The 27,567-nt window shown below is 44.9% G+C and overlaps 1 protein-coding gene across 1 annotated transcript in view; it reads right to left on the bottom strand.

Annotated features, from left to right (window-relative positions):
- Positions 1–12,014: 12,014 nt before the first annotated feature.
- The window catches only part of Col6a3 (collagen type VI alpha 3 chain), a 79,234-nt gene continuing 63,681 nt past the window's right edge, over positions 12,015–27,567 (bottom strand). Inside the window, exons 36-44 of the mRNA XM_034521242.2 lie at positions 27,026–27,519; positions 25,429–25,525; positions 24,193–24,891; positions 22,902–23,004; positions 20,991–21,736; positions 19,369–19,632; positions 18,178–18,276; positions 13,498–13,662; positions 12,015–12,765 (exon numbers count right to left, since the gene is read on the bottom strand). Coding sequence (XP_034377133.1) covers positions 12,752–12,765; positions 13,498–13,662; positions 18,178–18,276; positions 19,369–19,632; positions 20,991–21,736; positions 22,902–23,004; positions 24,193–24,891; positions 25,429–25,525; positions 27,026–27,519 — 2,681 coding nt within the window. The 3' untranslated portion in view covers positions 12,015–12,751. The remainder of the gene's footprint in view (positions 12,766–13,497; positions 13,663–18,177; positions 18,277–19,368; positions 19,633–20,990; positions 21,737–22,901; positions 23,005–24,192; positions 24,892–25,428; positions 25,526–27,025; positions 27,520–27,567) is intronic.

The raw sequence follows: 27,567 nt of genomic DNA, 5'->3' as shown, positions 1-27,567 counted from the left end.
GCTTGGAGAATTCCCAGAGGAGGACTCTGTGAGATTCAACACTGGTGCCATTTCTCTAACACCAGTGATTAGTTCGGGCTGGGGTGAGTAATAGCTTCTGCCAAACAAGGGCATTTGCAGCGTCCCAGTGAGACATCCCTATATTCAGTCGATGAAAACCGGCTGCTGCCGGAGTCCACCCTGCTATTTTTAGCCATCCTTACTGTCATGCCAGCAGAAGCTCCTGCTCAATGGCAGGCAAAGGGTTCCACATGTGCAGGCTGGTATGCAGAGACAGAAACACTCCCAGAGGTGGGGGACAGTGCCTGCTCCCTTAAAAGGCACGAGAAAGTCCGTGGACTGACTGAGTTAGGAATACGGACCCCAGATACAGACATGTTCCCTGTCAAGAGTTCCTTGGGACAACAAATTCCCCCAAACCTCCTTATGAACATGCCTATGAGGAAAGCAGGATTTTTCTTTGAAGCATCAAGAGGGACAACATTAGAAGCCATAGCTGTGACGCAGTCTGCCCAAAGGCAGGGCCCCTAGATACATTTCCTCCAGGCATTTATTTTTCAAATCAAAGCTGTACAGCCAGTTGGTCACAGTTTGCACAGATTTAGTCCTTGGCGCCAGATTTCCCCAGTGTAACCCCACAAAAAGGGAACATTTGGAATACATTCTGAAGGAAGAATAGAATAGAGTATTAAAATTAGGACAGAATAAAATATGTCATCATTGTCATTCTTTATTCTGAGAAATAATGCAAGGTGTGTAAAAGTGCTGTCTCTAGAAACGGCCAATATTTATTTTTATCTTGTAGCTGTGTCTTACCCTGAGTAGTATATAAATCCCTTGAGATGGGAGGTTCAGCAGACTATTAGTGGTAAGTGACAGGAAGGCATCCTGTTGCCAAAGCCCTCTTTGGCTTCAAAGAAAAACAAAAGTAATTTTTTTCAGACAGGGTCTCATTATGTAGTCCTGGTTGGAACTCAGAGATACACCTGCCTCTGCCTCGCAAGAGCTGGGGCTGAAGTCATGTTCCACCACACCTGACATATATAGAGAGAGTATGGAGTGGGAAGGGAGGGAGGGTCTTTAGAGTCATATTAACACTTAACCACATTCCTGCCTTCCATTCTGTCAAGGGTTAGATCATCCAGTATAGACAAGAGGGAAGACCATTAGAAAGTGAGTGGAAGACAAGATCTGCCTGGAGGGTGAGCACGGGTCCTCTAATATCCAACTCCAGGGGCTGATCAAAGTCAGAGTCTATCTGAGACAGTTGGTTGATAGCCACATAAAGATTTGATTTTCCTGGTCCCTGAGAAGGGAAGCAGAGGGGACTCCAAAAGTCCTCAAATCCTGTACCTCAGGTGTTCCCCTCAACAAAACTAAAAAGTTTTATTTCTAATGCTTTGATTTTTTTTGGAGAACATCAAGAGCACGAGTTGTATAGATTAAAGCTTGGCCCACTGGCAATATTAACACAGTTTGTTAAATGGCACAAATTGTTATGTCACAGGTGCGCACACCAGTGTGCTCACCGACACCCTCAGCCTAATTCTCTTTTTAGAGCCCTGCTGCTTCCCAGAGTTGCTCTGGGAGTCAGGCTTGCTTGAGCCAAAAAAACTACAAATCATGGTTTTTTTTTTTTTTTTTTTTTTTTAAGATTTATTTATTTATTTATTTATTTATTTATTTTTATTTCATGAGTATTGGTATTTGTCCACATGTATATATCTGCAACATGTGATGCCTTGTACCCACTGAGATCAGAAGAGAATGTTGAATTCTCTGGAACGGGAGTTACAGATCCGTGTGAGCCACCATGTGCTGGCAGCTGAACCCAGGTCCTCTGCAAGAGCAGCAGGTGCTCTTCCCCTTGAGCCATCTTTCTAGCCCAGCCTCCAGTCATTTTTTTTTCTAATTCCTGGCTTAGGAATGACCAGGGAACCCTACTCAGGTATCGGAATGTCACCTCCTGACTTCAGATTTCCCTTGGCTTTCCGTCACATTGCGTTAGAACCTGCCGGTTCTTTCCCGCTATTGAAAAAACTGTGAAAACTGTTGAGTAGCTCTTAGCAACAACAACGGTGGTGTTCAAAAAATAGGTTCAGTTCCAAAACTAGATGAGAAGCAGGGACCTAGGCATCCAGAACCACAGCCAGAGTTCACGGTACAGATAGATAGGTTCTTGACTCAGTTACTTTACCTGACTTGAGCGTGGTTCCTTACCAGTGAACTTTACTGATCCCAAGTGGTAGTGAGTCAGGCATACAGCAGGTTTTGGTGCTTCCTCGGAATCTTTACACAGCCAGGGAACCCCTTTCATTCTTCTAAAGGATGGGCAATATGGTCTCTCATCATCTTAATTCCATCTCCATTACCATTTCTTTAGGTTTGTGTCCAACGTGACTGGTCAGTAGCATGTGTGATTCCTTCCTCAGCCCACCTCTGAGTTCCCTTGTGTCTGTGGTGTGGCAGATGTCTCTGGCTATTCTGTCTACCTCAGTGGTCCTCATCCCTTGACTCGCCACCCAAACCCTCTCCTTAACAGTGCTGTGCAGGTTCTCCAACAAATGAAGGGAGTTAGCATCACCAGGTTAACCACCAATCAAAGATCTGAGAGTAAACAGGTAAGCACCCAGCTTCCTGCTTCTCAACCCACACTGACCCCAGCTCCCCGGTGGCTCAGTGTGACCGAACCTCAGCTGCTCTCAAGGTACCAGTGTTGACATTCTCACACACAGGCTCGCTGCTCTGTTTTTTTTTCATTTTCTACAATTCTCTGTAGAAAGACTGGATGAGAGTCTGCTTCAGGCAACCTGTTTTATACAAGGCCTCTCAACTCACTGGACTGGACAGAGTAGCTATATGTGTGCTCTAACGTTAACCTCCAAAAGCAGAAATACTTTTTCTCAGGTGTAACAGTGATACCAATTTCCTCTTGTTGTGCTATTCCTGTTCCCAAGATCTCTGGAATTTTTTTTTTTTTTCAAATACTGGAAATCCATCATTCTCTTGAAATCAAACACATGTAGCTAGTTTCCTCAGCAGATACCCAAATATCTTCCATCAGATGACTGTGACGGTTTTCCAAGTTGCCTCTGACTTGAGGCAAGAGCACAGTGTCTATTCATCGGGATGAATATTACTTAAAAGATGTCCTCATTATGCAACTCCCCTGTCGCTACTCATCACTCCCTACAAGATGCCACAATTGGGTTGTATGAGATCTGCCCTCTGGTGTTTTGGTCTATAGCAATGAAGTGCCCACACATAGGTCACAGAATTAATATGTGAACTGGATCCAGGTGGGGCCTCAGGAGCTCAGGGCAGGTCACCCCTTGCACAAGATGCCAAGCAAACAGCAAAGATGCCCCAGGAGTGCAGTGAACCTTAGAGCAGCTACCGGCCCCTGGCAGAAAGAGAGTATGGGGCCCACAGGCAGTATGGAAACTCACACTAGCAAGGAAACAGAGAAGGAGCAAAGCAAAGAGCCTTCCCTGCACCAGGCCCCACCAGCTTTGTACCACAGTCATCCTGCCTGCCCAGCCTATAGCCCAGCACCCAGCATCATGGCCCAGCAGCCCTGAACCATAGCTCACTACCTCAGCACCAGAACCCACGGCTTCTCAGCATAGTCAGACATGGAAGTCAGCACATTGGAGGACAGAATGCTGGGCTGCATGAGGTCCTCAGTCCAGGCCACTTTCCCACAAGCCAGAAACATATTCCAGGACAGCCTGCTCCTCCAGGTCTTTCTGACAGAGGCCAGAGGAACTTGGCAGGATAGAGAAGGTGTCAGTGGAAGGACAGGGAAAGGTAGTGATGCTCTGTCTGAGAGAAGAATGGAAGGTCCAAGCAAAACTAACAAGAGGGAGTGAGCTTGGCTCTGGTAGAAGATACAGGATGCTCTGACCTCAGCGGGACAGCCAAGGCCTCTGAGGAACAACAGCTGGGCTCACTCAGGGACCAGTATTCACTGGAACTCTGGGATTGCTGCTGGGCTGTAATGATTTGTGTGTGATATAATAGCTGGGCGAACTGGACCACTCTGACATTCTGAATTATCATCTGCACAGCTAAACTAAAAGCTTCCACTGAAGAACTTTACCCATGATGCTGTGTGTGAAGCACCTACGGCCATGCCACAGTTCAGTGCTACTGATGAGGGCAACTTGTACATACCGAGGTCACATCAGCTGCTAGAACAGCCCATGGCTTCAGTGCCTTAGCCCAGTAGACATCAGTTTCTTTTCAAAAGAGAATCTAACACAGGAAGTGGTCTTATTGCTAAGCCAAGCCAGAAGCTGCCCCATGGACACAGAGGGGACACTAGTGTTACAAACATGTCAGGAATCAAGAAAAGACACAACGCTCAGGCAGTCTAGTGAAGAACAGTCCCTAGGAGTAGAGAATAACAAGAAGTTATGAATAACAAGAATAACAAGAAGGATCAGGAGGAGCCCTGCAGCTCCCATCACACTCTCCTGGGTCTAACCAACACAAACAGTCCCACAAATGTCTTAGGTCCATTTGTTGTGTGGGAACATATGTAACTCTGCATCTGTTGGATCAGAATGAACCCAGAAGCCACCACATTGGTGTTTCATCAAGCATCACTATGGGCTTCCCTGAATTTCTGCAGGGAATCTCTGTGACTGTGCAGTCCTGGCATCTTGTCTACCCATTTATGGCCACCCGAGCATCCTTCAGTGTCTGTGAACTTCCCATGCTGCTGGACAGATAGCGTTTCAGTGAGCAATGCCAGTCTTCTTGTATCACCCAAAGGCCACCTCAACCTGCAGTCTTTCCACCATGAACCTAACCAGTCTTGTTACTCCTTTGAGAACCCTTGGTCTTGGATTTACTGCTGTGAAGAACACTGACCTTATATATTTCCTTCTTGTCTGCCTGCTTTACTTCCCTCAGTATTTAATCAAAGTCAGTTTGGGGAGGTCTACAGAGATCTGATGATGTAATGGTGACATCGCAGACTGGTGCTGCCACTCTGTCCCTTTCCATACACAATCCCCAGAGTTATCCATCATCACCCCTACAGCAGCCTGTCATTGTTCATCCTCATGCATTTCAGGAGAGGAATCCAGGGCTCACATGTTCACTCATTTACCCTCCAATCCTAGAATAGCACACAGGATCAGCACTGTTCCTCTTGAATCAATTGTAGCATCTGTTGACTGTCTTTATTGGGCCCAGCAACTGTGTGGATTGGAAGTTCCATGCAAACTTCAAAGTCTGTTGTGGACAAGTCAACCACTCTACTTTGGAATGTGCACTAGATACAAAGCAAATTTGGTATAGGTAGACAGAAGAAGTCAGCTACTGGCCAAGGGAGGCTACTTCTAATACACAAAGAGTGTTTGAGGCAAAAGGATTCTCCTTCCAGCAGCCTGTATCTCTGAGAATCCCTGGGTATAGATAGAAGGTCTATAGTGGTTTCCCTCCCATGAGAATACCAGGTCCCAACTGAATCAGAACAGAACATGAGCAATGAAAAGAAGCCTGCCATAGTGACTACCCTCAGCACTTCCTATGTGCCAGCACTTTACAGAAGTATCTCTTTTCTATGGTTCCATAAGAACTATATCTCCAGTGCCCACCATGCACTTAATGCTTCAGAAACATGTGGATGAATGGATGAATGGATGAATGGATGAAGAGAAAGATGGATGGATGGATGGATGGATGGATGGATGGATGGATGAGTGACAGCTTTAATTGTCAACAACCTAGAACTACCTGGGAAGAGAATCTTAGGTGAAGGATTATTTGCATTGGGTTGTCTTGTTGACATGTTTATGGAGGACTGTCTTAACTGGTGTAGGAAGATATACCCCACTGTGGGCAGCACCATTCCCTAGACATAGGGTCCTGATACATGTAAGAGTTAAGCTGAACACAAAGAGTGAATAAGTGGACAAACATGCATTCATTTCTTTCTACACATTTTGGTTGTAGATGTGATATAGCTAGTGTTTGCAGCTCCTGCCTTGACTTCCCCACAATGATGGGCTGTAACCTGGACTTATAAGTGGAAAAAAAACCTCTTTATCTCCTAGATTGATTTTTTTTGTCAGTGTATTTTATTATAGTGTTAAAACAAAACTAGGGCAGGTACATAGCTATACATATACACATAGGACACATTATGAGACAATTTAATTCACAAATGGTATAATTTCCTCATGAAAATAGCTTTTAGATTAAAATGACCAGTTTACAAAGATGGCATGTTTGTATATATGTAAAAACAGAAAAGAAGAGGGAGATCAGAGGGGTGCTGCAAAATGATGTTTCTGCACATGACAATGCCATTGCAAACATGAATTCTATGCATGTATGGTTACCTGCATAAGATCTGAACCAGACTGTATTGGTAGGGAGTTCATGAAGCCTCACCCCTCACTGAAGGACTATTGGCATTTAATAGGAGCTGTAAGAGGAACATGCAAATGACCAAAATTAAACTCAGTGAGTCACACATTTAAAAATAACGTACATCAAAATAAAAGGAGGCTTGATGAAAAGAATAAAGATTTCAGTGTAAAAGGGGGAGGAGTGAGAAAGAATAATGGGGTAAAGATGACAAAATTTGATATATATTAATATATAGTAAAGAATACAAATACGTAAAAATGGAAAATTACCAGTCAGTATATATAAATGAATGTCTTATGCATGAAGTATTCAATCTCAACGGATATAAATAAACTCTATTTTTTAATGAAAGAAGCAAGAGAAACTCAGGAATCAATATGGCTCCCAGGAAGCAAAATGGCCACCATGAAACAATATGGCTCCCAAAATCAAAATGGGAAAATGGCAGCCACTTATGTTTTGTGGGGTAATTGTTCTCCCAAGGGCAATGCTTCATCCAGGGTCAGGATTGCATTTGCTTGTACAGAGGGTGACAAACCCTGAGTGGGTCTTGAGGCAGTTGTTGAGAAATAAGACCTTCAGCCTGCTATAGAGAAGTTAGATAGATTCAAACCATAGACTTGGTAGTGGCTGCTCTTCATTGAGGGGTCATTGATCCCATTACAGGATAAAACTAGTTCTCAATTCATGACAGGTGTAGTGATTTAAATAGGTATGGCCCCCACAGACTCATGTATTTGAATGTTTGGCATAGGAAATGGCACTATTAGGAGGTTTGGCCTTGTTGGAGTAGATGTGGCCCTGTTGGAGGAAGTGTGTCACTATGGGAGCAGACTTTGAGGTCTCCTATGCTCAAGCTATGCTCGGTAACACAGTCTCCTCCTTGCTGCCTGCAGATCAAGATGTAGAACTCTCAGCTTCTTCTCTAGCACCAGGCCTGCCTCCATGCTACTGTGTTTCCCATCATAATGATATTGGACTAAACATCTGAAACTGTAAGCCAGGCCTGATGAAATCTTTTTCTTTATAAGAGTTGCCACAGTCATGGTGTCTCTTCATAGCAATTAAACTCAAACTAAGACACCAGGTAACATGGAATCTTTTAAATGGGAAGAGAAAGTGGTGTACCTGGTAGGAACAAGGCTTGAACCAGTTCTTCTTGACAGTAGCTGAGCCTCTTGAAAGTAAGGAATTATTCCTTCACAGAGATGCTCTTTGGAACATGGATGCCCAGGATGAGAATGGCCAGCCTACTCAACCGACCACCTGGATTTCTGTGATCTGCTATTCTAACTCTGGAGAAGTGGTGGGTGTGATATTCCCAGCAACCTTAAGCATTCAAGGAACAGGTGCAGAAAAGCAGCACACAGCTGCAGTGGACCAAATCAGAGAGATGGCAAAAATATGCTGGCAACAGCAGGTAGGAAGATCAGAGAGGGCTTCTTTCTGCAGCAGGAGAAAAATGACTCTTTAAGTAATGGATGCCACCCAGTTTATTTGTAGCTTACCTAGAGCAGACCCTTCAGGGATGTCAGAAACATAAGGGTCCCTTCCACTGGTCCCACCCTGTATAGACACCATATGTATATACAGGTCTTTCCCAGAACACTACACATAGGCCCCGTGGCCAGTGGATGTGCAGGCAGGAACAACCAGTCGGTTCATTCTCTAGGACAGATGCACAGCTACCCCTGGGAATCAGTGAGACATATCCCGCTCCTTCACCCCACAGCTAGGCTGCATCTCAGAATTCTCCATGTACAATTAAACCCTTGACCACCCCTCGCACACAGTGGGAGCTATCTACCACCTTTTAATCCTGGTCTCACCTCTGTCTCACTTCACACTCTCCAACTTCTCTTGTGGTCCCTTCATCTCTCAAAGAACTAACTCACGGTTAACACCCTGGGGCTGCTTTGGAGATACCTAAACAATACCCCCTCCCCCAAATAATCATTTTAGGTCCATGTCATATAAGTCAAGAAGGAAGACACAGAGCTCAGTCCATTGCTAGGGTCCAGAGTTCTCTGCTACCGAGTTTTTCCGAGGCTGGTGTTGGGTACTAGCAGTCCCAGTTTTTGCAGTGCCATCAGTCACCAATACTCCAGAGGACTGAACTGAGCCCACCAAGGTCACTTCAGAGACAAAAGAGGACCAGGACAAAAGGTCCTATTGGTCTTGGAAGGACAAAGCAGGACTTCTGGAAGAAGACATATGCTTTCCCTCATATTCTATCAAGAAAGGAGGGGCATTCTGCTGATCCTTCCTCAAAGCCAAGAGGACTATGGGAAAACTCTGCTAATTAAGTTCAAAGTCCACCAATGGCTTCTGGCTCTGCACAATATGAGAGACTCCCTTCATTAGCAGATTTTCTTCATCTTTGATCTTGTCTGGGGAATTCTAAGCCCTCATACACACCTCTACCTGAGAAATGTTACATAGCCTCAATTAGATTACAGGATCATTTTCCTTTCTCCCAATAAGAACCTGTTCAGATAGCACCTGAGATTTGGGAAATGCTTCCCCATGCTAATGAGGCATTCCAGGTATCCTAAGCACCCAGCCAATGACCTTTTGACTATCCTGGATGTCCCTGCCCTCAGTCCCCCAAAATTTTATAAGCCTTCAATCACCTGCTTACTGACTGCAGGTCCTGTGTGGTTTATTTACTGTACATACTCACAGGACTTTTGAATGTACCCCTCTCACCCTACCTTCCTCTCTCCCCCACTGCATGATGTCTCTACTCCCTCTGCCCTTGTGAGATGTAGATTAATGATGCACGAGAGTGGGGAGACCCACAGAGGACATTCAAAGTTGTATGGGTAGGCATGAGCCATTTGTTCCCCTACCTCTGAGTCACAGGATGGACTCCACTCTCCACTGACCACATGCCCAGCCCCTTTTCTTTCACAAAGGATGTATGGTGACTAAACAGAAAGATGGAACACCACCTTATGTGGCAATGTCACATGAGTTTTCTTTAGATTGAATGAGCCTAGAGAGGTATGGGCTTGAGCTAACTTTCTTATGCTCCACCAGAGGGTGAGCTGTCTGGTAAAGGACCCTAGCACTGAGAGCCTGTGGGTGACATTGCCTTATACAGAGATGCAAAAGAGAAAAGGAACTTCTTCCCCAGGCTAATCAAACCAAGAATCCTCCAGAGAGGCAGTATGTGCCTTGAAAAGGAGTTGGCAGGAGAAACCTGTCACAGACATGAGCCAAGAGCAATAGCAACTGACAGCCACCAGCTAACACCTCCCATTTAGACTCCAGGAAACAGTCCACCATGTCACTCAAAGACTGGGGTGTCAGATTTCACTCAAATTCCACCCAGAGCCAGGAGGTGAACCTTTGCTGGGGGAGCAAAGCCTCTATGAGGCTAAGACAGAAAGGCTTTATCTAGGATCTGATATTTAACCTCTAAAATGGATAAGAGATTCCAGTTTTAAGACTCAGTAGTGATGGTTTCAGGCACCAATCGTGACAAAGGAACAGTGGGACTTGCTATGGTTTGATCTGTGGAGCCACTGTCTAACAATAAGACAGATCAGCATCCAGAGATGTGAGCAGACGTTGGTGGTGATGAGATGGTGCTGTTGATTGAAAGGATAGTTTCCTGACCCCAAGTCACTTACAATGTCCTTATTGGAAAGCAGGGTGACTGCAGATGTCATTAGTTAAGATCAAGTCAGACCAGAAGATGGGGAACTTAGACAAATTTAGTTGGTATTCTCATAAGAAGACAGCCATGTGAAGAGAGAGATGCATAAGAAGAATTCTTGATTATGAAGGAGACTGGTGGGGTATTGTCTACAAGCTGAGGCATACCCAGGACTGCAGCAACCTTGAAAGTCAGGAAGAGACTCAGGGAGGGGAGTCTCCCCTCTGTTTTAGAGGTAGCATAGTTCTGCCGATATCTTGGTTTAGATTTTGTCTTAAGATTTCTATTGCTGTGGTAAAACACTATGACCAAAGCAGTTTGGGTAGGAAAGGGTTTATTTGGCTTACACTTCCAAAGCACAGTTCATCATTGAAGGAAGTCAGGACAGGAACTCAGACAGCACAGGATCCTGTAAGCAGGAGCTGATGCAGAGGCCATGGAGGAGTACTGCTGATTTGCTTGCTCTCTCTGGCTTGCTCAGCCTGCTTTCTTAGAGAACCTAGGACCACCCGCATGCAATGGGACTGGCCCTCTACATCAATCACTAATTTAAAAAATGCCTTACAGACTTGCTTAAAACCTGATTTTATGGAGGTATTATTTTAAATTGAGTTTCCCTCTTCTCAGATGACTTCAGCTTGTGTTGAGATAAAATCGTCCAACATAGACTTCCAGACCACCTGATTGTGAGGGCTTTTGAAACATCCCCAAAGCTTTGCACATCCCCAAAAGCCACCCTGAAAATCAGTTGTTAACTAGACTCAAGGTATAGGTGAACTCAAGTCCCCCAGCGCCTTGGACTAGGAAGCTCTCAGTGCTTCCCAAGACCATCATTGAGTTTCAGTAGAACTTGCCCTCTCCCCAGCCATTCTTCAGGTCTACATAGTAACATCAGCAAAGAGCTTAGTTCTTGTTCTTGTTTCTAAACTGCCTGCCCACTCTAAGAACTTTGAAATTCCCTTTGAGAATCTGGCAGTATTCTGAGAATAGTCCTTGAGGCTAGTGTCTCTCCTAACTTCCCAGGTTCTGCACCTCCCATTGTCCCTCTTTTCTCCATCCTCCCTACAGATCCACTAGCAAATCTATCTACCCTCGATCTTACATTAACAGTTCTGCTCACACCTAACATCCTATCTGAGTCTTACATCAGCACCTGGCTGAGCAGAAGGAGTCTGTTCAAAAAAATAGTTTCTTCCACAGTGGGAATTTTTTTTTTGCACTTATCATCTGAAAGTGTATCTGCTCTGTAGTGTTGTTGTTTATGATGCTGGTGCCCATAGTGTGTGTATGTGTGCATGTGCACAAGAAGAGGTGGGGAATGATGGAGATTACTTCATTTTATTTTATGGCTATTTTGCCTGCAGCTATGTCTATGTAGTATGTGTATTCTTGCTGTCCCCAGAGACCAGAAGAAAGTGTTGGGCTCCATTCCCCAGAACTGAAATTACAGATGGTTGTGAGTGTTTGTGTGCTCTTAATCACTGAACCACCTCTCTGGCTCCAAGAGAGATATTTCTGAAGAAAGGGGGAGCATGGCGACAGCAACATATATTTTGTCCTAGAGATTCCAGGGAAGCGGTAGAGTCAAAGAGAACCATCCCATCTCAGCCATTGTTAGATAGCAATAATCTAGTCCCTAGGTTTAAAAAAATCACCATAAAGGGGTCAGAAGTTGAGGTCCTTGAGTCAACCAAAAGTTAGAAGAGAGGATGAACATCCTCTCTTGAGTCTCAAACTATCCAGGGCTTTTCAGATAGACTACAGAGAGCCCAGCCCTGATATGTAGTATCTCCTGGATTCTCCACAAAAGGGCCAACCTTACCGGCCTCCTGGAACACTGCCCCACGGCATTTTCTGTCCCTTTCAATGAAACCAGAGCCTGGGCCTGAGTCAAATGTCCTTGTCCTTAGGGGAATCCTGACAGTGGACACTACAGAAAGAAGAGAACCAAGAACACCAAAACTCATGGCACATTCAATATACTTTATTTAAAAGTTTCTTTGTATAAATTTCCTAAAAATTTTAAACATTGAATCCCACCTCCAAGCTCCAAGACAACAGCATTGAAAAAACAATTCACCTTAGAGGACCACCCAAGAGATTCTCGATTATGACTTTCTTTGAATTCTTTAATGGAGGCATTTGTCCCAGCAATGTGCACAGGAAAAGGGGGTCTGATTTCTTCTAGCTGGATCATTTGTCAGAGGATCTTGAAGAATACTGCTCAAAGTCTAATCCAGGAAACCGGGTCTGTGAGAAGGTTAGACTCTTGTTTCTCCATCTAAGCCATGCAACTACAGAGGAATGAACCAAGCAGAAATGTACAGAGTAGCTGTGAGGACGAGGCTATGTTGTAGGCACAGGGTTTGCCTGACACGGGCGTGGCATGGAACTCCAGAGGGAATTTGAATTTATAGGAATGTTCACATAAACACCAGCAGTGGCTAGCTATTACACAATGGTCCAAGTATACGGTAGAACTGCCTGGAGACGGAGAGCAGGGTCCACAGACACGTTTAGCACCATATTGACAGGTCACGTGCAGAGGGTTTCCTCCCGAGGTTGGATGTCAATCAAAGTATGAAAAGGCACCGTGCTGGGGCATCTACCCAGAGCTTCTATAAAAACGAGTTAGAAATGGCTGCCTCCTCCTTCTCCCAGAGGTACGTGTTGCCCGAAGGCCATGCTTAGGCACTCTCGTCAGACTGTTAACTCTGGGTATGGAGAACATTGAGTGTGGAGGAAAGGAAAGAAGAATGGAAGGAGAGACAGAGGGAGAAGAAAAGAAGAGAGGTCAGTAGACATAAAACAGACTGCATTTACCACACATTATGACCTCACGGCCTCCAGTCTGTACCCCTTCCTCACTGGTTCCTGTGATCCCTGTGGCTTCAGGTTTGGGCTGTGTGAAATCTGAACTCACCCAGGCCCTGTGCCATTACTAATTGAATTGCTCACTATGATGGAGAAACTGGATAGCCTCGCTGTCAACGTCACTGTTCATAGAAATAGAAAGCAAAGCTATTTACAAATGAATATACGTAAGTGTTTATCATTAGTTTTCTGTTGTTGATCATTATTCTATTCTAACAATCATGTGTGCTGTGACACTTCTAATGTGACAAGGATGTGCTAATGTTCTTGATGTGCTTGGATGCCTCTGAGTTTTCTAACTCCCGAAGATACACATATGCTTTCAGAAAACAAATCAGTCATTCCAATCACTAATTTCCTGTGGGGTTTTTTTCATGTGTGTGTAAAATTAAAAATTTTATCTTTTTAATGGTTTATCGGTCCATCTTATCTGAAGATGTGATTTAACTATTTTCAGCTTTTCCATAATCATTGTAATTTAGGCATTTCTCAGTGGTGAGGTCATTAACCCTGATCTCTTCTCTTTATGCATAATAGAAAAATAGAACCCAAGGGAGGGAGGGGCCACTTACCAGGACTGCACATCTTTTCACATTCTTCCTGTGAGTTGAATCTGTTCTCGTTGCCCCCACAACCTCCGTACCAGAATCTCATGCAACTTTTGCTATCTATGTCATAGTGCCATAGTAATTTGAAGTTCACACAAGTTCCAGCATCTTTGGGTAGCTTACATATATCTACAAGATCAAGAGGAGAAAGAGACATCAATTGGTCTGTCAATGCCTTAGCCTCCAGACTCCATATTGGAGCCTGTGGTTGGATCTCAATGCTACAGTAGAGAAGAATTTCCTGGTGGGAAGGTTTTAACCCACCAAAGCTTCATTACTACACTGACATAACAGTCAGTCTCAGGTTTGCAAAGAATAAACAAAAGTAACTCCAAGAATCTCAGCTATTAGCTGTCACTGACTAAGAAAAATAAAATGACTAATTTCTTCCCATTTTACTCTCGAGGCCATCTGCTCTCCAGTTCTTTCTGTGTATACTGTCCAGAGAAGAAACTGAATTTCCAGACCATGGACTCTTCTACTCCTTGGTAAATGGCATTAAATTCTGTTAGAATGTATGTCAGATGTAAGGATATGAAGAAAGTAGATTGAAAATTTAGGTAGATTGTAAAGTAAGTAGGCATTCTTTTTTGAAAAAAACTACATATACTTTATTGTTTATGCTTGTGATGTCAGATCTCTTAGAGGCAGTTGTGAGCAGCCTGACATCAATGAACTCTGACCCCTGCAAGATCAGCAACCACTCTTAACCACCAGGCCCTCAAGAGATGTTCTTTATGATAAGTGTGTATGTGCACATACCTTTAGTCAAGTATTTTTCTGGCCTCTCCTTTTTTTTTTTTAAGATTTATTTATTTATTTTATGTATTCACCATTGCTCTCTTCAGAGACACCAGAAGAGGACATCATACCCCACTGCAGATGGTTGTGAGCTACCATGTGGTTGCTCAGGACCTCTGGAAGAGTAGTCGGTGCTCATAACCACTGAGCCGTCTCTCCAGCCCATGGCCTCTCACATAAAACGAATGTGGAGTTGAAACTCCTCCAACAGCAGAGATGCCCCAAGGCAAGACTGTGTGGGAGCCAGAAGCTTGTTTTCTCTCCAGTTAAGGAAATTCATGTTTTGAACGCACACTTTTGCTGGAGCCCGGTTGCAAAATAAAGCTAGGTCCCTTAGATGCCTACAGAGGTAAATTTACAGCTTGTAAACAGCAAGGCTTCTGTTTACAGAACTTCCTGGCAAACGCTGGAGTTTGCTGGGAAAGACGCGTGCATGTAAAATGTTTTAATCTAAAAGTCTGAAAGTCTAAGCCTTCTTTCAACAAAAGCTCGGGATCAGATAATCTGCATGTTCGTGGGAGTAGCTACCAATCTGACCCGCAATTCTCCCTCATGGAGCACCCCTCTGCCATTGCTAAGAGACTTTAACAGGCAATAACCTTACTACTTAAAATGGCTGCATTGCAATATTTGAGAGCTGAGGAGAGCAAAGGGTAGAGTGCAGATTTTAAGGAAGGTTTACTTTGCTTAGTTCTAAAAATACAAACTCTAACCATTTTAAATGTAATACTTCAAAGTTTAGAATCTTGAAAGGCAAGTTACGGAAGATGTTAGAGGTCTCCCGGCAGAATCAACCTTCATCCTGAGGCAAGGTCTTACGGAAGCACAGTCCTCTACCAAAAAGACAAACTTTAGATGGGGAACATGGAGTCAGTCAGACTCCTCTCCCCTTGTGAGGCTATGTCAAGCAAAGGAAGACATCCACCGGCATCCGCAGGTCAAATGCCTCATCACTATCGGCGTGAAGGAAATAGATTTTTAGATACACCTGCTACCAAATGCTATGCAGCCTTGATAGGAACGTGGGTCCCAGTTAACAACAAAAACAAAATCACCCGTCTTCGCCAGACAGTGTTACAAGTCTGTGTAGAAAATCCTTCCCTAATTCTGGAAGCAGCAACTCCACATTTAAAAACAGAACAGCCTGACCCAGATTCGTGTATAAAGATTATGTTGTTTACACTAACTAAACACTGTTTATACAGTCTCATCCTTCAGAGTCACACATAAAGAAAGAAACATATCCCTGAATCCTGCTATCTAGGACTTCTTCCAAGTCTCTCAATGAAACAAGAGTTTGCTGGGAATTTTACATTTTCCACACTCACAGAGGCAAACGCCAAGAAGAGGGATTCAGATAAAACATACAGCTTTCTGTGTCTTTAAAGTGAATGCATTCTGGGTCTTCTTTGGCTGGTATTGTTTTTTCTAAATTTTACTTGTTATTATTGTGTGCGCATGCCTGACAGGAGAGAGGGGTAAACCGTGGCATGAGTATAGAGGCCAAAGGAACCTGTCGTGAAGTTGATGCTGCCATCCGCGTTTGCCTGGGTTCTGGGGGTCAAACTTGGGTTCTCAGGCTTACACCGCAAGTGCTTTACCCACTGCGATCTCCTTGGCCCTGTGACAGTATCTTGAAGGAAAATCCAAGAAACTCCAGCCACAGAGATGTGGCTTTCTTTTGAGGTCAGCGTTCATGTTGGCAAATCCTTACCATGGCAGTGTATGAATAGCCCAGAATAGACTGGGTAGAACCAGGCTGGAGACAAAAGTCTGTCTGCAGTCTTTGTTGCGGGCAGCAGAAACTGATGAACAATGAATGGAGTCTCCTCCTCCTCTTTCTCCTCCTCTTCTTCATCCTTTACCACCTCCTCCCTCTCCTCCTCTTCCTCCTCTTCTTCTCCCTCCTCCTCCCCTCCCCCAACCAACTCTCATTGTACCTACGGTTTTCCAGTTTGTATTTACATAATAGCATTAAATTTCTTCAAGGCTTTTTATAGAGTCTCTCTGCAGTTGTGGTTAACTACCACCAACTGTACAGAGTCTCACCTCCCTCAGTCCCATAAAATTCTACTGAGAAAACTCCCTAGTCTTTGGTCAGTCTTTTCACAGGAAAGGCTAGGGACGTTGGACACCAGGCAGTCGTTGGCTGTTAAACAACTGTGGTAGGTCTTCTGTCTAGTACAGTTACAAAGGCAGCTACAAATGCTGCTTAGTGAAGGATGAATTGCAGAAAGAAAGCACATAGTACTGGGCATCCTTTCCTCCTGACTCACCAGAAAGCATCAGACCCTCTCCATGATAAGCATGGAGCTTGCACTTTGAGGACTATGAAACAGAACCATACCTAAATCCTCACAGGATTTTGAGTTCTCGTGTTAGTAATGGCGCCTTTGGTGCCTAAGTCAAATATATCGAGTGCTGTGTAGTAACTTCCTCAAAGCTAATTAGCCAAGCCTCCATTCTGCTAATTCAGAGTGTAGTTTGAATGTGAATGGCTCCCATTGGCTCATATGTTTGAACATTTGGTCCCCGTGCTGGCTAGTTTCGTGACAACTTGACACAAGCTAAAGTCATCTGAGAGGAGGGAACCTCAATTAAGAAAATGTCTCTATAAGATCGAGCTGTAGGCGGGCCTGTAGGGCATTTTCTTAGTTAGTGATTGATGGGGAGGGCAATCCCATTATAAGTGGTACCATCCTTGGGCTGGTGGTTCTGGGTTCTGTAAGAAAACGGGGTGATCAAGCCATATATAGGGAGCAAGCCAGTGAGCAGCGCCCCTCCATGGTCTCTGCATCAGCTCCTGACGGTAGGTTCCTGCCCTGTTTGAGTTCCTGGCCTGATTTCCTTCAGTGATGAACGGTGATCTGTAAGTGTGAGCCCAATAAAGCCTTCCCTCTCCAAGTTGCTTGGTCATGGTGTTTCATCACAGCAACAGTAACTGAGCTAAATACAGTCCCCAGTTGCTCAAGAAAAATTGGGAGATATGGTCTTACTGGAGGAGGTGTGTCACGGGTAAGCTTTAAGGCTTTAAAAGCCTCCCACCACCCCAATGAGTTCTAAGCCTCCTGCTTGTGGATCACAAAATGATCTCTCTGCTACTCCAGCTTCCTGCAGCCTGCAACCTCTGCTCCACCATCATGAACCCTTATTCCTCTCAAACCGTGACCCCCAAATAATTTTTTTCTTCCATAAGTTGCCTTGGTCATGACCAAGTGACCATATGACAAAAGCATGTCATAGCAATTGAAAAGCAACTTCTATGGGAGGGGGTATGTTACAGGTTCTCAGACTTGTATTCCAAGAACATAAATCTTGCCTATCGCTAACAGACACACTCCTTGCTCAGATATCCAGGAATAGTGGTATACAAGACCAAGCCAGGATGTGGTGTTTCGGGAACTGGGAATACATTGGAACCCACGTGCTCTGTGAGGTCCAATCTGTTTACCTTGTGTCTCCTAAACAGTGTCTTGTAGATAATCTAGTGAGTGAATGAAACCCTATTCTTTGCAGTCCCACAGATCACAAAGTCAACCCTCACTAGTCTCAACAGAACACAGAGGAAGTGACTAATGGAGCCATGCATAATAGCCATAGACTCAGAAGCAGCCAGCCAGCTTCCTCTAACACTATGGTGACAAGCATGCTTCCTCTGCTTTTGAAACTGAGACTGTGTAGACTGAGATGAAGCCCAGGAGCTGAAGACCCCCTTTGGAACTTCCCCTATAAAAAGTCATGTGACTTAGTCTCAGGCAGGTTTCCTCAACTTCAAAAGGTTTGCAATTCTTGAGAGAATACTTTCTGAAGTCCATTAAGGGGCCTACGACTGCCATTACCTACCTGCTTTAGTGAGAAACAATGGTTCTGTGTTCACCATTAGGTTGACGGTTGAGCTGGATGCCCGATGGGCTGCCTGAAGAAGTGGAGGCTGAGTTTTCTCTGTAAGAAAAAAAATACAGGCAGCTAGTAGTTGGTTCAGAAACTAAAAGGGCTGGGGAATGTTAAGCTTGCCGTTCTGGGTTGATCTCTTGGGTGATGGGTGCTATTGAAACATAGGAGAGGTTTGAACTCACTACAGATGCTTCAATATATGGTTAAATCCACCTGTTAAGATCAGGCATGTTCCTGATCTAGAAGAATGGCACCTGGAGTTGGGTGGATCTTTGGACCTTCTAACCTAGGGCTACTGGTGGGCCTTCCTTTCTTCAAGAATGATTCCACCATGTGAACCATGATAAACTAAGGAGATGCTCCACCCATACTCTGGAGCAGAATAAAGAATAAAGCAGGTGAGGGGCTGAGAAATGACTCAGACTAGAGAGAGACATGTGTGGTTCAGAGTGGAAATGAAGGACAAGGCGGTGCGTGGCTGTAGTCTCAGCCACTCGGGGAGTAAAATGGAAAGATTATTTGAACACAAGGGTTTCAGAATGTGCCATGCAACATAAAGATCACAGCTTTAAAAAAGTAAATTAAATTAAAAAGTAGGGAAGCAAGAAAGGGATTACGAGGAAACACCTGAATAAAGTGTACAAGCCAACCAAGTACGGGCAGGTAGGGCTAGGAAAGGAGTCTGCTAGCCTGTCTTCCTTAGCTTCAAATGCCCCATGACTGCACAAGAAGAGCTCTCAAACTCTCCCTGGATCTCTAAGGAGTCACTTCCATTCATTGAACTGGAAACAGGGACCGGAAGTGGCAACAGAGACCTTACCGTCTTTCTTGACAGGATTCAGGCCCCCATTTCCCAGGTGCCACCTGGATGTGACAGGCTAAGGCAGAGCAAATCTGGTCCCCCACCCCTTAAAGTGTCCCAGGAGCCAAGGATGAGGGCACATGGCACAGGGAACGCTGTCTCCCATGCTATTGCTGTGGTTTCAATTTTCAGGGGGTAGCCTAAGTACCCAAGATTGATAAATTTTGCCTAATTGTATCTGTGCTTCAGAATGGACTCAAAGCATCATTGTTTTCTATCCTGTTTGGTATGCCATGTAGAAATCAAGACTGGAGTGCTTTCAAATCATCAGTACTTACTTGTATTGAAACTTCCTTGATAGATGGCTCTGACCTGAGACTGCAGGTAGGAGACCACTACAACATGGTACAGATGTCCAGCCAACAGGCCTCCGACAACACGGTCAGTGACAGTGAGGTTTTGTCTCAGAACCAAGGACTGGTCATGGGCTGAGGTTACAGTGAGGTCATAAAAATAGGAACTAGAAGGCTCCGGCCGCTCCCAATGGAGTCTGGCACTGTTCTCGGTGACTTCAGAGACCTGGACTTCTCGGGACACTCTCGCTGAAAGATCAGAACGCAGAGTTAAAAAGTAAAACTCTTCACAGCTGGAACACATGTGGAAGCTTCAGAGGAGATCTGAGAGATGTTTGTGGACAGCTGGCCCGGAGCTTTCTGAGAAAGGACACTAGTGTCCCATTCACCAGTCACATCCTCTACCAGCCTGCCTGTCTGATGCATGTAACAGCACAGTGACTCAAAAACATCCTTATTCATCAACATGGTACATAAGTAACTACCTTCATTTTTCTATAAAAAAAAATCCCTTGTGAAGAAGATACTTTTTAATGTAAGTCCCAGCATGCTAACAGGAAGTTACAAAACCAGCTCTAGGATTTCAAAGGTGGAAAATCATGGTATAGGCTATGACAAATACATACTGTCTCAGCTCTCTGTCTGCTCATAAGGTAAAGATAGTTTCTACTTTTTCGTGAGCACATATATTCTGGACTCATCTTCCTTTATAGATTATGACATTCTGTAGAATCTTCCTACATCGTCATTGAAAAGCTAACAATCATACCCCCTGGGTCTCACTGACTTACCCACTTACTTACCCCCAACTAATAAAATCAGGAATGTGCTTTTCTTGGGTCAGAACAAGCATGCTGGTAGCTTCTGAGGAAGAACTGAGTTTCTGAGGTATAATTTCTCACTTTATTGAACTAACCCCTGATACTGCCATTTTACTCAGTGTGAGGCCCCTTTCTGTGACCACATCCCTTTTGGAAGGAAGGAATAGATTTTCACAATACCAGCTTAGATCTTTCCAAGCCATATTTGAAGAGGAGCAAGTTTGGTTCCAGAAAAAAAAAAAAAAAGGAAGGAAGGGAGGGAGGGAGGGAAGAAGAAAGGATGTTTCTTTTTGCAGCAGAGACAATTAATTATGCATTGAGAAAATTTGGAGAACAACTGACCATGGGGTGCCCTACCCTAATTGATAACATCTAAAACACAACCTCTGTACCTAAGGCTCAGGGAATATCATGGAAGATGGGCAGAAATATTGCAAAAGCCAAAGAACCAGGATGGGGTTCTATGACAGAGAAGCTACACCCAGGGAAGCAGGGCTGAACTCACAGGAAGTTGTCTTCCTCAGGACCCTGGTATCCTTGAGAGGTTGTACAAGGAAAAACTGCTTCATGATACAGAGAAAAGCGAAAGCAATATATGGACAATCCTATGCATGGCTAGCAAGCAATATATGGACAATCCTATGCATGGCTAGCATCTTCTGAGGTCTATCATGTAACTATGCCAACCTCGAGTCAGCAGCCTACTCTGTAAACCAGCTTCCAGGACCACGTCCTTGAAGTAGTAGATGAGCATAAAAGATGGTGTCTCTAACCAGGCTTTCTTACCCATAGGCTTAGTAGTGGCTGGCTTGGTGGCAGCTGTTTTGGCCTGTGGCCTGGGAGCCTCTGGCTTTGTAGCAATTGGCCTTACGGCAGCAGCAAGGGGTCTAGTTGCTGCGGGTTTCGCTGCTGCGGGCTTCGCTGCTAACGCAGGTCTGACTGTAGCTGTGTTTGTGGCCACGTGTTTGGCTGCCACAGGCTTGTTGGCAGGAGCTGGCTTCACAGCAGCTGGTTTAGTAAGGACTGGTTGAGCTGGGGCTGGCTGAGCATGCATTGGTTGAGCAGGGGCTGGCTGAGCAGGGACTGCTGGCTTAGCTGGGGCTGGTTTAGCAGCAGCAGCTGTCTGAGGAGGGGCTGGTTTAGCAGGAGCTGTCTGAGCAGGGGCTGGCTTAGCAGGGGCTGGTTTTACAGAAGCTGTCTGAGCAGGGGCTGGCTTAGCAGGGGCTGGTTTTACAGAAACTGTTTGAGCAGGGGCTGGTTGAACATGGACTGGCTGAGCAGGGGCTGGCTGAACATGGACTGGCTGAACAGGCACTGACTTAGCAGAAGCTTGCTTAGCAGGGGCTGGCTTTGCAGGGGCTGGCTTTGCAGGGTCTGGCTTAGCAAGAACCGGCTGAGCAGAAGCTGGCCTAGCTGGGGCTGGTTTAGCAGGTGGCAGATTTACAACTGCTGTTGGTTTGGTTGTTGTCACTGGCTTCATTGTGGTCACAACTTTGGATGTAAGACTTGAATTAACAATATGTGGAGTGTTTCTGTTAAAAAAACAAATCAAACATTACCTGTAGCCATACTTTTGCATGCTGTAGAGAGTTATAACCTTATGAACTACAGGAAACTTGCTGTATTAGCAACATGAAGATGCTGGATTCTGTAATCTTTCTATAATATTACATATACTACAACTCTTACTCTCAGAATCTGCCCCTAAGAGAATATTGAACAGGATATTAAAATAGAATTATTCAAAATGATTATATTAATTATTCATAAATCTGATATCCTATTTTCAATGGTTAAGAAAAGGTGGAAAGTCAAAGAGAGAAGACTAAATTTTATTTAACGATGTTCTAATTTAAACAATCAACTGAGTCGTGTACAACAGAAATCAGTACTATTTGTTTGTGCCATAAAGTATCTACTCATTAGGTGGGATGGCTCACACTTGTAATCCTACAATACTGGAAAGATGAGACAGGAGAATTGCCACGAGTTTGAGACCAGCATGGGCTACCAAGTAAATCCCAGGCCAACATGGAATACTCGGTAAGACCATGTCTCAAAAAGATAAAAAGAGATAATAGGGACAGAGGGGGAAAGAACTACATAATGCAATTTAGTCCTCAACTCCATTCATGCTTGGCATGCTTCAATCTAGGCTCTGGGCGTATTTGACCCATAGAATGTGGTTTAAAGGTACGATGTGCTAGGCCTGGCTTAGGTCTCAAGAGAACTTATATTTAGTCCTTTTCTCATGAAAACCCTCCTAGTCAACTTGTGAACAAGCCCAGGATAGGCCACTGGAAGATAAGAAATCATGTAGAGCAGAGATGAATCTTCCCACCTAAGACCAGGCTAGACCAGCCTGTCTGTAACTGAGAAACATATTATCATCAGCATAAAGGAGGCCAGGAGAAAGAAAGACAGATGGACAGACAGACCACCCAGCTGAACGCAGTCAGGAATTTCTAACCCAGAGGATTGCAAATTATTCTTGTTTTAGGTTTCTAAATTCTGGGTATTTCATTATGTAGCAGAAGCTAACCAATACAAAAGAATGTTTAAGAACTCACATTATTTTAGGGAATTCATATTTCTATATTTCAATGTCTCAATCCATGAAGCTAGGGATAGGTTAGAGGGTTTCTACAGCTACCATAGTACTATATGATATTTGGTATGACAATCATAACCACTTACATCTGTTTGTGACCAAACTTCACACCATTCTTCACTGGTTGGTCCCCTTGGAACCAGTCACACTGTTTCCTGAGATCTGGAGGCAGGTAAAAGGCATTTTCACCTAGAGGGGGAAAAAAAATCAAACTTCGTGTGAATCATATGAGAATTAAAATTAGTGAGGTGGGTTAGTTGCATAACTACTCCGATGATTCATTTAAAGGTACTATGTCCTCAGTGTGAGAGGCTAGACCAGGCTAGCCCAGGATAGGATGAAACTTGACTTAGAGAGTATCACAGTTTCCAGACACTCGCTGAACATCAAATTATAACCCAGTTATGTTCAGGGTTCTCTGAATGTTTGCTTGGGTACACTCACTCTTGCTTAATCCTCCTAAGGCAAAAGCATGGATCCCTGGGTAAAGCTGAGGCTTCGCTTTGTTTCACATCTTCCCCTAAATCTTTTGCAGGACAGGCCTTCCTAATGTGAATACCGTGTTGTTCACAGTCCTCAACTTTCTCCCGAGTGACGACTATTTGGTGAGGACATGCTGTCTTATGTTCTACAGACCTCCCCCATTTACTATGTAGCCTGAGCTCACTCACTGTGAACTATGTCAGATCTGAACTATCCCCATGGAGGATGCAGTCTCAAGAGATCACCGTATAGGGACAAAAGACCCATAAGCCAATTAACAGATACCCTAAGCCCAGTGTCCAAAGGTGGGGACTACTGAAAATTGGTTCATATGATAACTGCAGAGCAGGAAGTCCATAAGGGGATAGGAAATGAGGTGGGGGATGTGATCTGCCCAGAGGCAGACATAGGTTTGGCAGCAAATCCCAAATCAATGCAACCCCTTCTGGAAGCTTCCTTGAAGCCCCCTGACAGGATAGGCTTCCTCATGTATGGCACAACTAGTATGCTAGGTCATGTACAGTCAATGTGTGTTTGGTCCATTTGCCAACCTAGTCATGGACTCTTTGGAACATCATCAGTACCTTATGGATAGAAAGCATAAGTCAAATGGACGTAATGGGTGAAGAAAGGAGGACAAGGGATTTGTCTATGTGTGCTTTGTTGGCTCTAGTTCCTAACTCAAGGCACAGGGTAGGTGTGTGTGTGTGTGTGTGTGTGTGTGTGTGTGTGTCTGTGTGTGTGTGTGAATATGTATATTTGTTGGATGAATGACCAAGGTCACATCAGCACAAAGATGTATTTTCTATGACTGTTCACCCAGCCTTGTAACCTGACAGTATGGGCCAGAATAAAGCCATAGCCAGAGCGCACTACATGTGGCCTAGGACTTACTGTTGACAAAGGATGGGAGCAGCCTCCCAAAGCGCATCAGAGGCTCCTCGTTGAGCTCGGTTGATTTATCCACAAATTTGAAGAAGACATCGTTGGGCTCACTGGCAAAGCTATAGACCTGCTTGACATTCACCTTCCTGCCGATGCCCAGGACCACGAAGAAGTAACCCTTGCACTTGGCCTGTAGGATGGCTCTCTGGGCCTCCTCCAGCTGCTGCCTCTGCATCTCACCGGTCAGCATCAGCACCATAATTTTGAGGTTCCGTGGGTTTGGAGCACTTTCAAAGATGTTCTCTATAGTGTATTCAATGGCATTGCCCAGGCCCATGGTTCCCTGAAGCTGGGTCATCCTCCGGCTAAGGAAATCTAGCAGCTTTTCCTTGGCACCATAGTCTGTCAGTGAGAATTCCACCTTCACAGGTGGCACACTGGCATTGTCCATAGACTCGTAGGTTGCCTGCTGCACGACAGCCACCCTGGCAAAGTGCTGGGAAGCCTTGGGGTCTGGGCTCAGGTCTAGCTGTCTGATCATATACCCTATGTACTTCTTCATCTCATTAAACTGGAACAGAGTGGTAGCCTCTGAACTGTCCAAGATAAAAGCCAGGTCTATGTCCACATCACTGCCTGCTGCCCTCCGGTCCCTGAAGGAAGGCCTCCAGCTGCCGAATCCACAGGATGGGTCGATATTGCAAATGTCTAGAAAAAATTACAGTGGTTCGTTCATTACAATGTGGACCCAGCAGCATCCCAACCTTATGGGGTCAGGTGACTACAATCATCACAGGAGATAGAAACTTCACTGGGGAAAGGATGCACACCTAACATTCATGCACTTGGGAGGCAGAGGGAGGAGAATCACTAATTTGAGGCAACCTAGGATACATATTTAGACTATGTCTCACTGCCTTAATTGTGGCCAGATCTCAGTTTCTGTCCCCTCATTTCACTAGATGAAACTTGTCAATGACATAAAGTCTTCATAGTGCTCTATGAGACTAAAACACTCCTGTCACTTGCTGTGCCTTAAAGATATATGTTCTAAAAGTACTTCTGAGACAAATGTGTAGGCTCTAAATTCCAAGATGAGAACTCCCTTGAGTGGCCTTTGCATTAGTAAATACGATGAGCCTTGGGTCTTAACATTATCACTCTTCATTCAAATGTCCCTCTGTCATCACAACTTTAGTGGTTATGGTTGGACAGATCCCCATGGCAGATAGATGAACAGCTTACCCAAGCAAACATGGCAGGTAAGGACATTCTTCAGGAAGTCTGTGAGATCCCTCCTTGCAGGCAGAACGAGGGCATGTCCCACTGCTGTGTTATTGATCTGGTTTAGGCAAAGAAAGATATCCGGATGCACACACACAGAAGACGCCATTGTAAAAACACAGAGTAACAACAGGACAAAAGTCAATGAGATAAACTTGCCCATGGTACAGCACCTTATCGTTTGGACTCTGGTTGCTCAGATGATTAATTAGACACTAAACCAAGTGTCTGATATGCCCCTGGCAAACAGTGAGAGCTAAAATATCATGGTGGTGGTTTTAACAGTAGCAGCAAGCACTGGTCTGCCCCTTCCCTGCTGTCTCCAGGTTAGACAAGGCAAACAAGGGTAGCCCTCCCTGGAGATGAAAACATCCTGCCCATCACAGTGATGGGCATGTAGCATCCATGTAACGATAACTGATATGAATGGGCAAGGGGATTCCTTTCTGATCTGTGGAGTCACATGTGCTTCTGGGTCCCTCAGCTCACACAAAACAAAATGAACAAAAATATTTCCTTGCAAGAACTCATGGCCAGGAGCCCAAGTTTAATACTGAACTCCAAAACCAGCATCTGGCCCCAAACCAGGTTGCAGTTTGGCAGAATAAACATTAAGAGACAGTGGCACTGCAGAAAGTGGTGCTCCCGACTGTCAAAGCACAGAGCCCAGTCACACAGCCTCACCTCACAAGGGAGAAACTCAAGGCACAGAAAGGGGTTAACATACCATGGTGTAAGGCTGGTGGCAATGGGGACTAAGGACACCTAATTCTGATCTGGGGTTCCTGTCCTTTATACCTATTGTCCATGTGTCTTGACTAGTGTCACTAGAGGTGGCCCTAAATACACTACTGGTCAGTTACAATTAAAGACATACAAGTGAGAACAGGACATGTCCTCTGCATAGACTGACAGGGGGAGCTAGCTAAGGAAAGGTTTGCACAATGTGGGCTGGGGAGGATCCTGAGGTCACTCGTATTTTGAGGACCTCACTGAGAGGCTGAATGTCCTAATGGCCAGCTCTGGGAGAGTCTCAAGAACAGAGCAGGGTGAGCTATGTCCAGTACATAAGCCTCAGAATCTAGTGGCCCAGCAGCTTCTCCATACTTGAGAGCCTTACTAACTTCAAGATCTTCTAACCCATAAGGTAAAACCAAGTAAAAGATTTAGCAGCGTGTTAAAGGGAGTCAGAACAGGGTCGTATAAAACTCAAGTTGCGCCACTTGGTGAGGAGCAAGAACTGTCCCACTCCACTGAGAGACAGAAACCATTCACACCGACAACCTCCACTTGACCAGCAAGAACACAGCACTTTGCTACCTACCCAGAGCTACCGCCATGTATGGTGGGATCTGGAAGGAGTATGTTACAGTCCTCCAGATGGTGCAGATGCTGAAGCCTTAGGCTGCCCTAGACACCTCACAAGAGATCTCAACCATCCCAGCCCATTCAGACCTTTCAGAAGCCAAAGGACACAAATTCTACATAGAGAACATGGCATTCCTTAGAGCTTTCTCAAAGACGAGAGGGAGGGGGAGGTAACGCCCAGATCACAGACCTGCAAGGCATTGATGAGCTGTCGGTCTTCCTGACTTGTAAGGAACAAGGGTGTGATCCCCGCATCTGAAAGCTTGAGCACAGCCTCTCGGAGCTGGGGGGTTGCTCTCGTGGGCTTGTTGCTGAAGAAAATGGCCACTTTCCTCATCAGGAATCCATTCCTCACACGTTTGAATGTATTTCTGGCCACGAATGACATTGCGGTCTCCAGGCTCGGCTGCTTAGATGTCAAGGCCACTTGGAGATTCTGAATACTGTCTAAGAGGGCAGACTTCTTCTTGGAGTCAGCAAACCGGATCTCTGTGGTCACCTCACTGTTATAGGTGACCACAGCCACTCGGGCACCCCTCGGACAGTTGCTCTCTGCAATGGTCAGATCTCCCACAATGCTCAGAAGCACGTCTCGCATCCGGCTGAAGGTGTCCTGAGTAACCCCCTCAGAGGTGTCCAGGGCAAAGGCGAGTTCTGTTGGGAATACAGGGCACTCCAGGGGCCCTATGGAAAATGGAGATTCCAGAGATAAGCCCTACTCACCACAGAGGA

This window comes from Arvicanthis niloticus, chromosome 17 (assembly GCF_011762505.2).
Source record: "Arvicanthis niloticus isolate mArvNil1 chromosome 17, mArvNil1.pat.X, whole genome shotgun sequence".
In the NCBI taxonomy this organism is placed as follows: Eukaryota; Metazoa; Chordata; class Mammalia; order Rodentia; family Muridae; genus Arvicanthis; species Arvicanthis niloticus.
The sequence above is the reverse complement of the archived record's forward strand: the minus strand, read 5'-3'. Positions and strand labels throughout refer to the sequence as shown.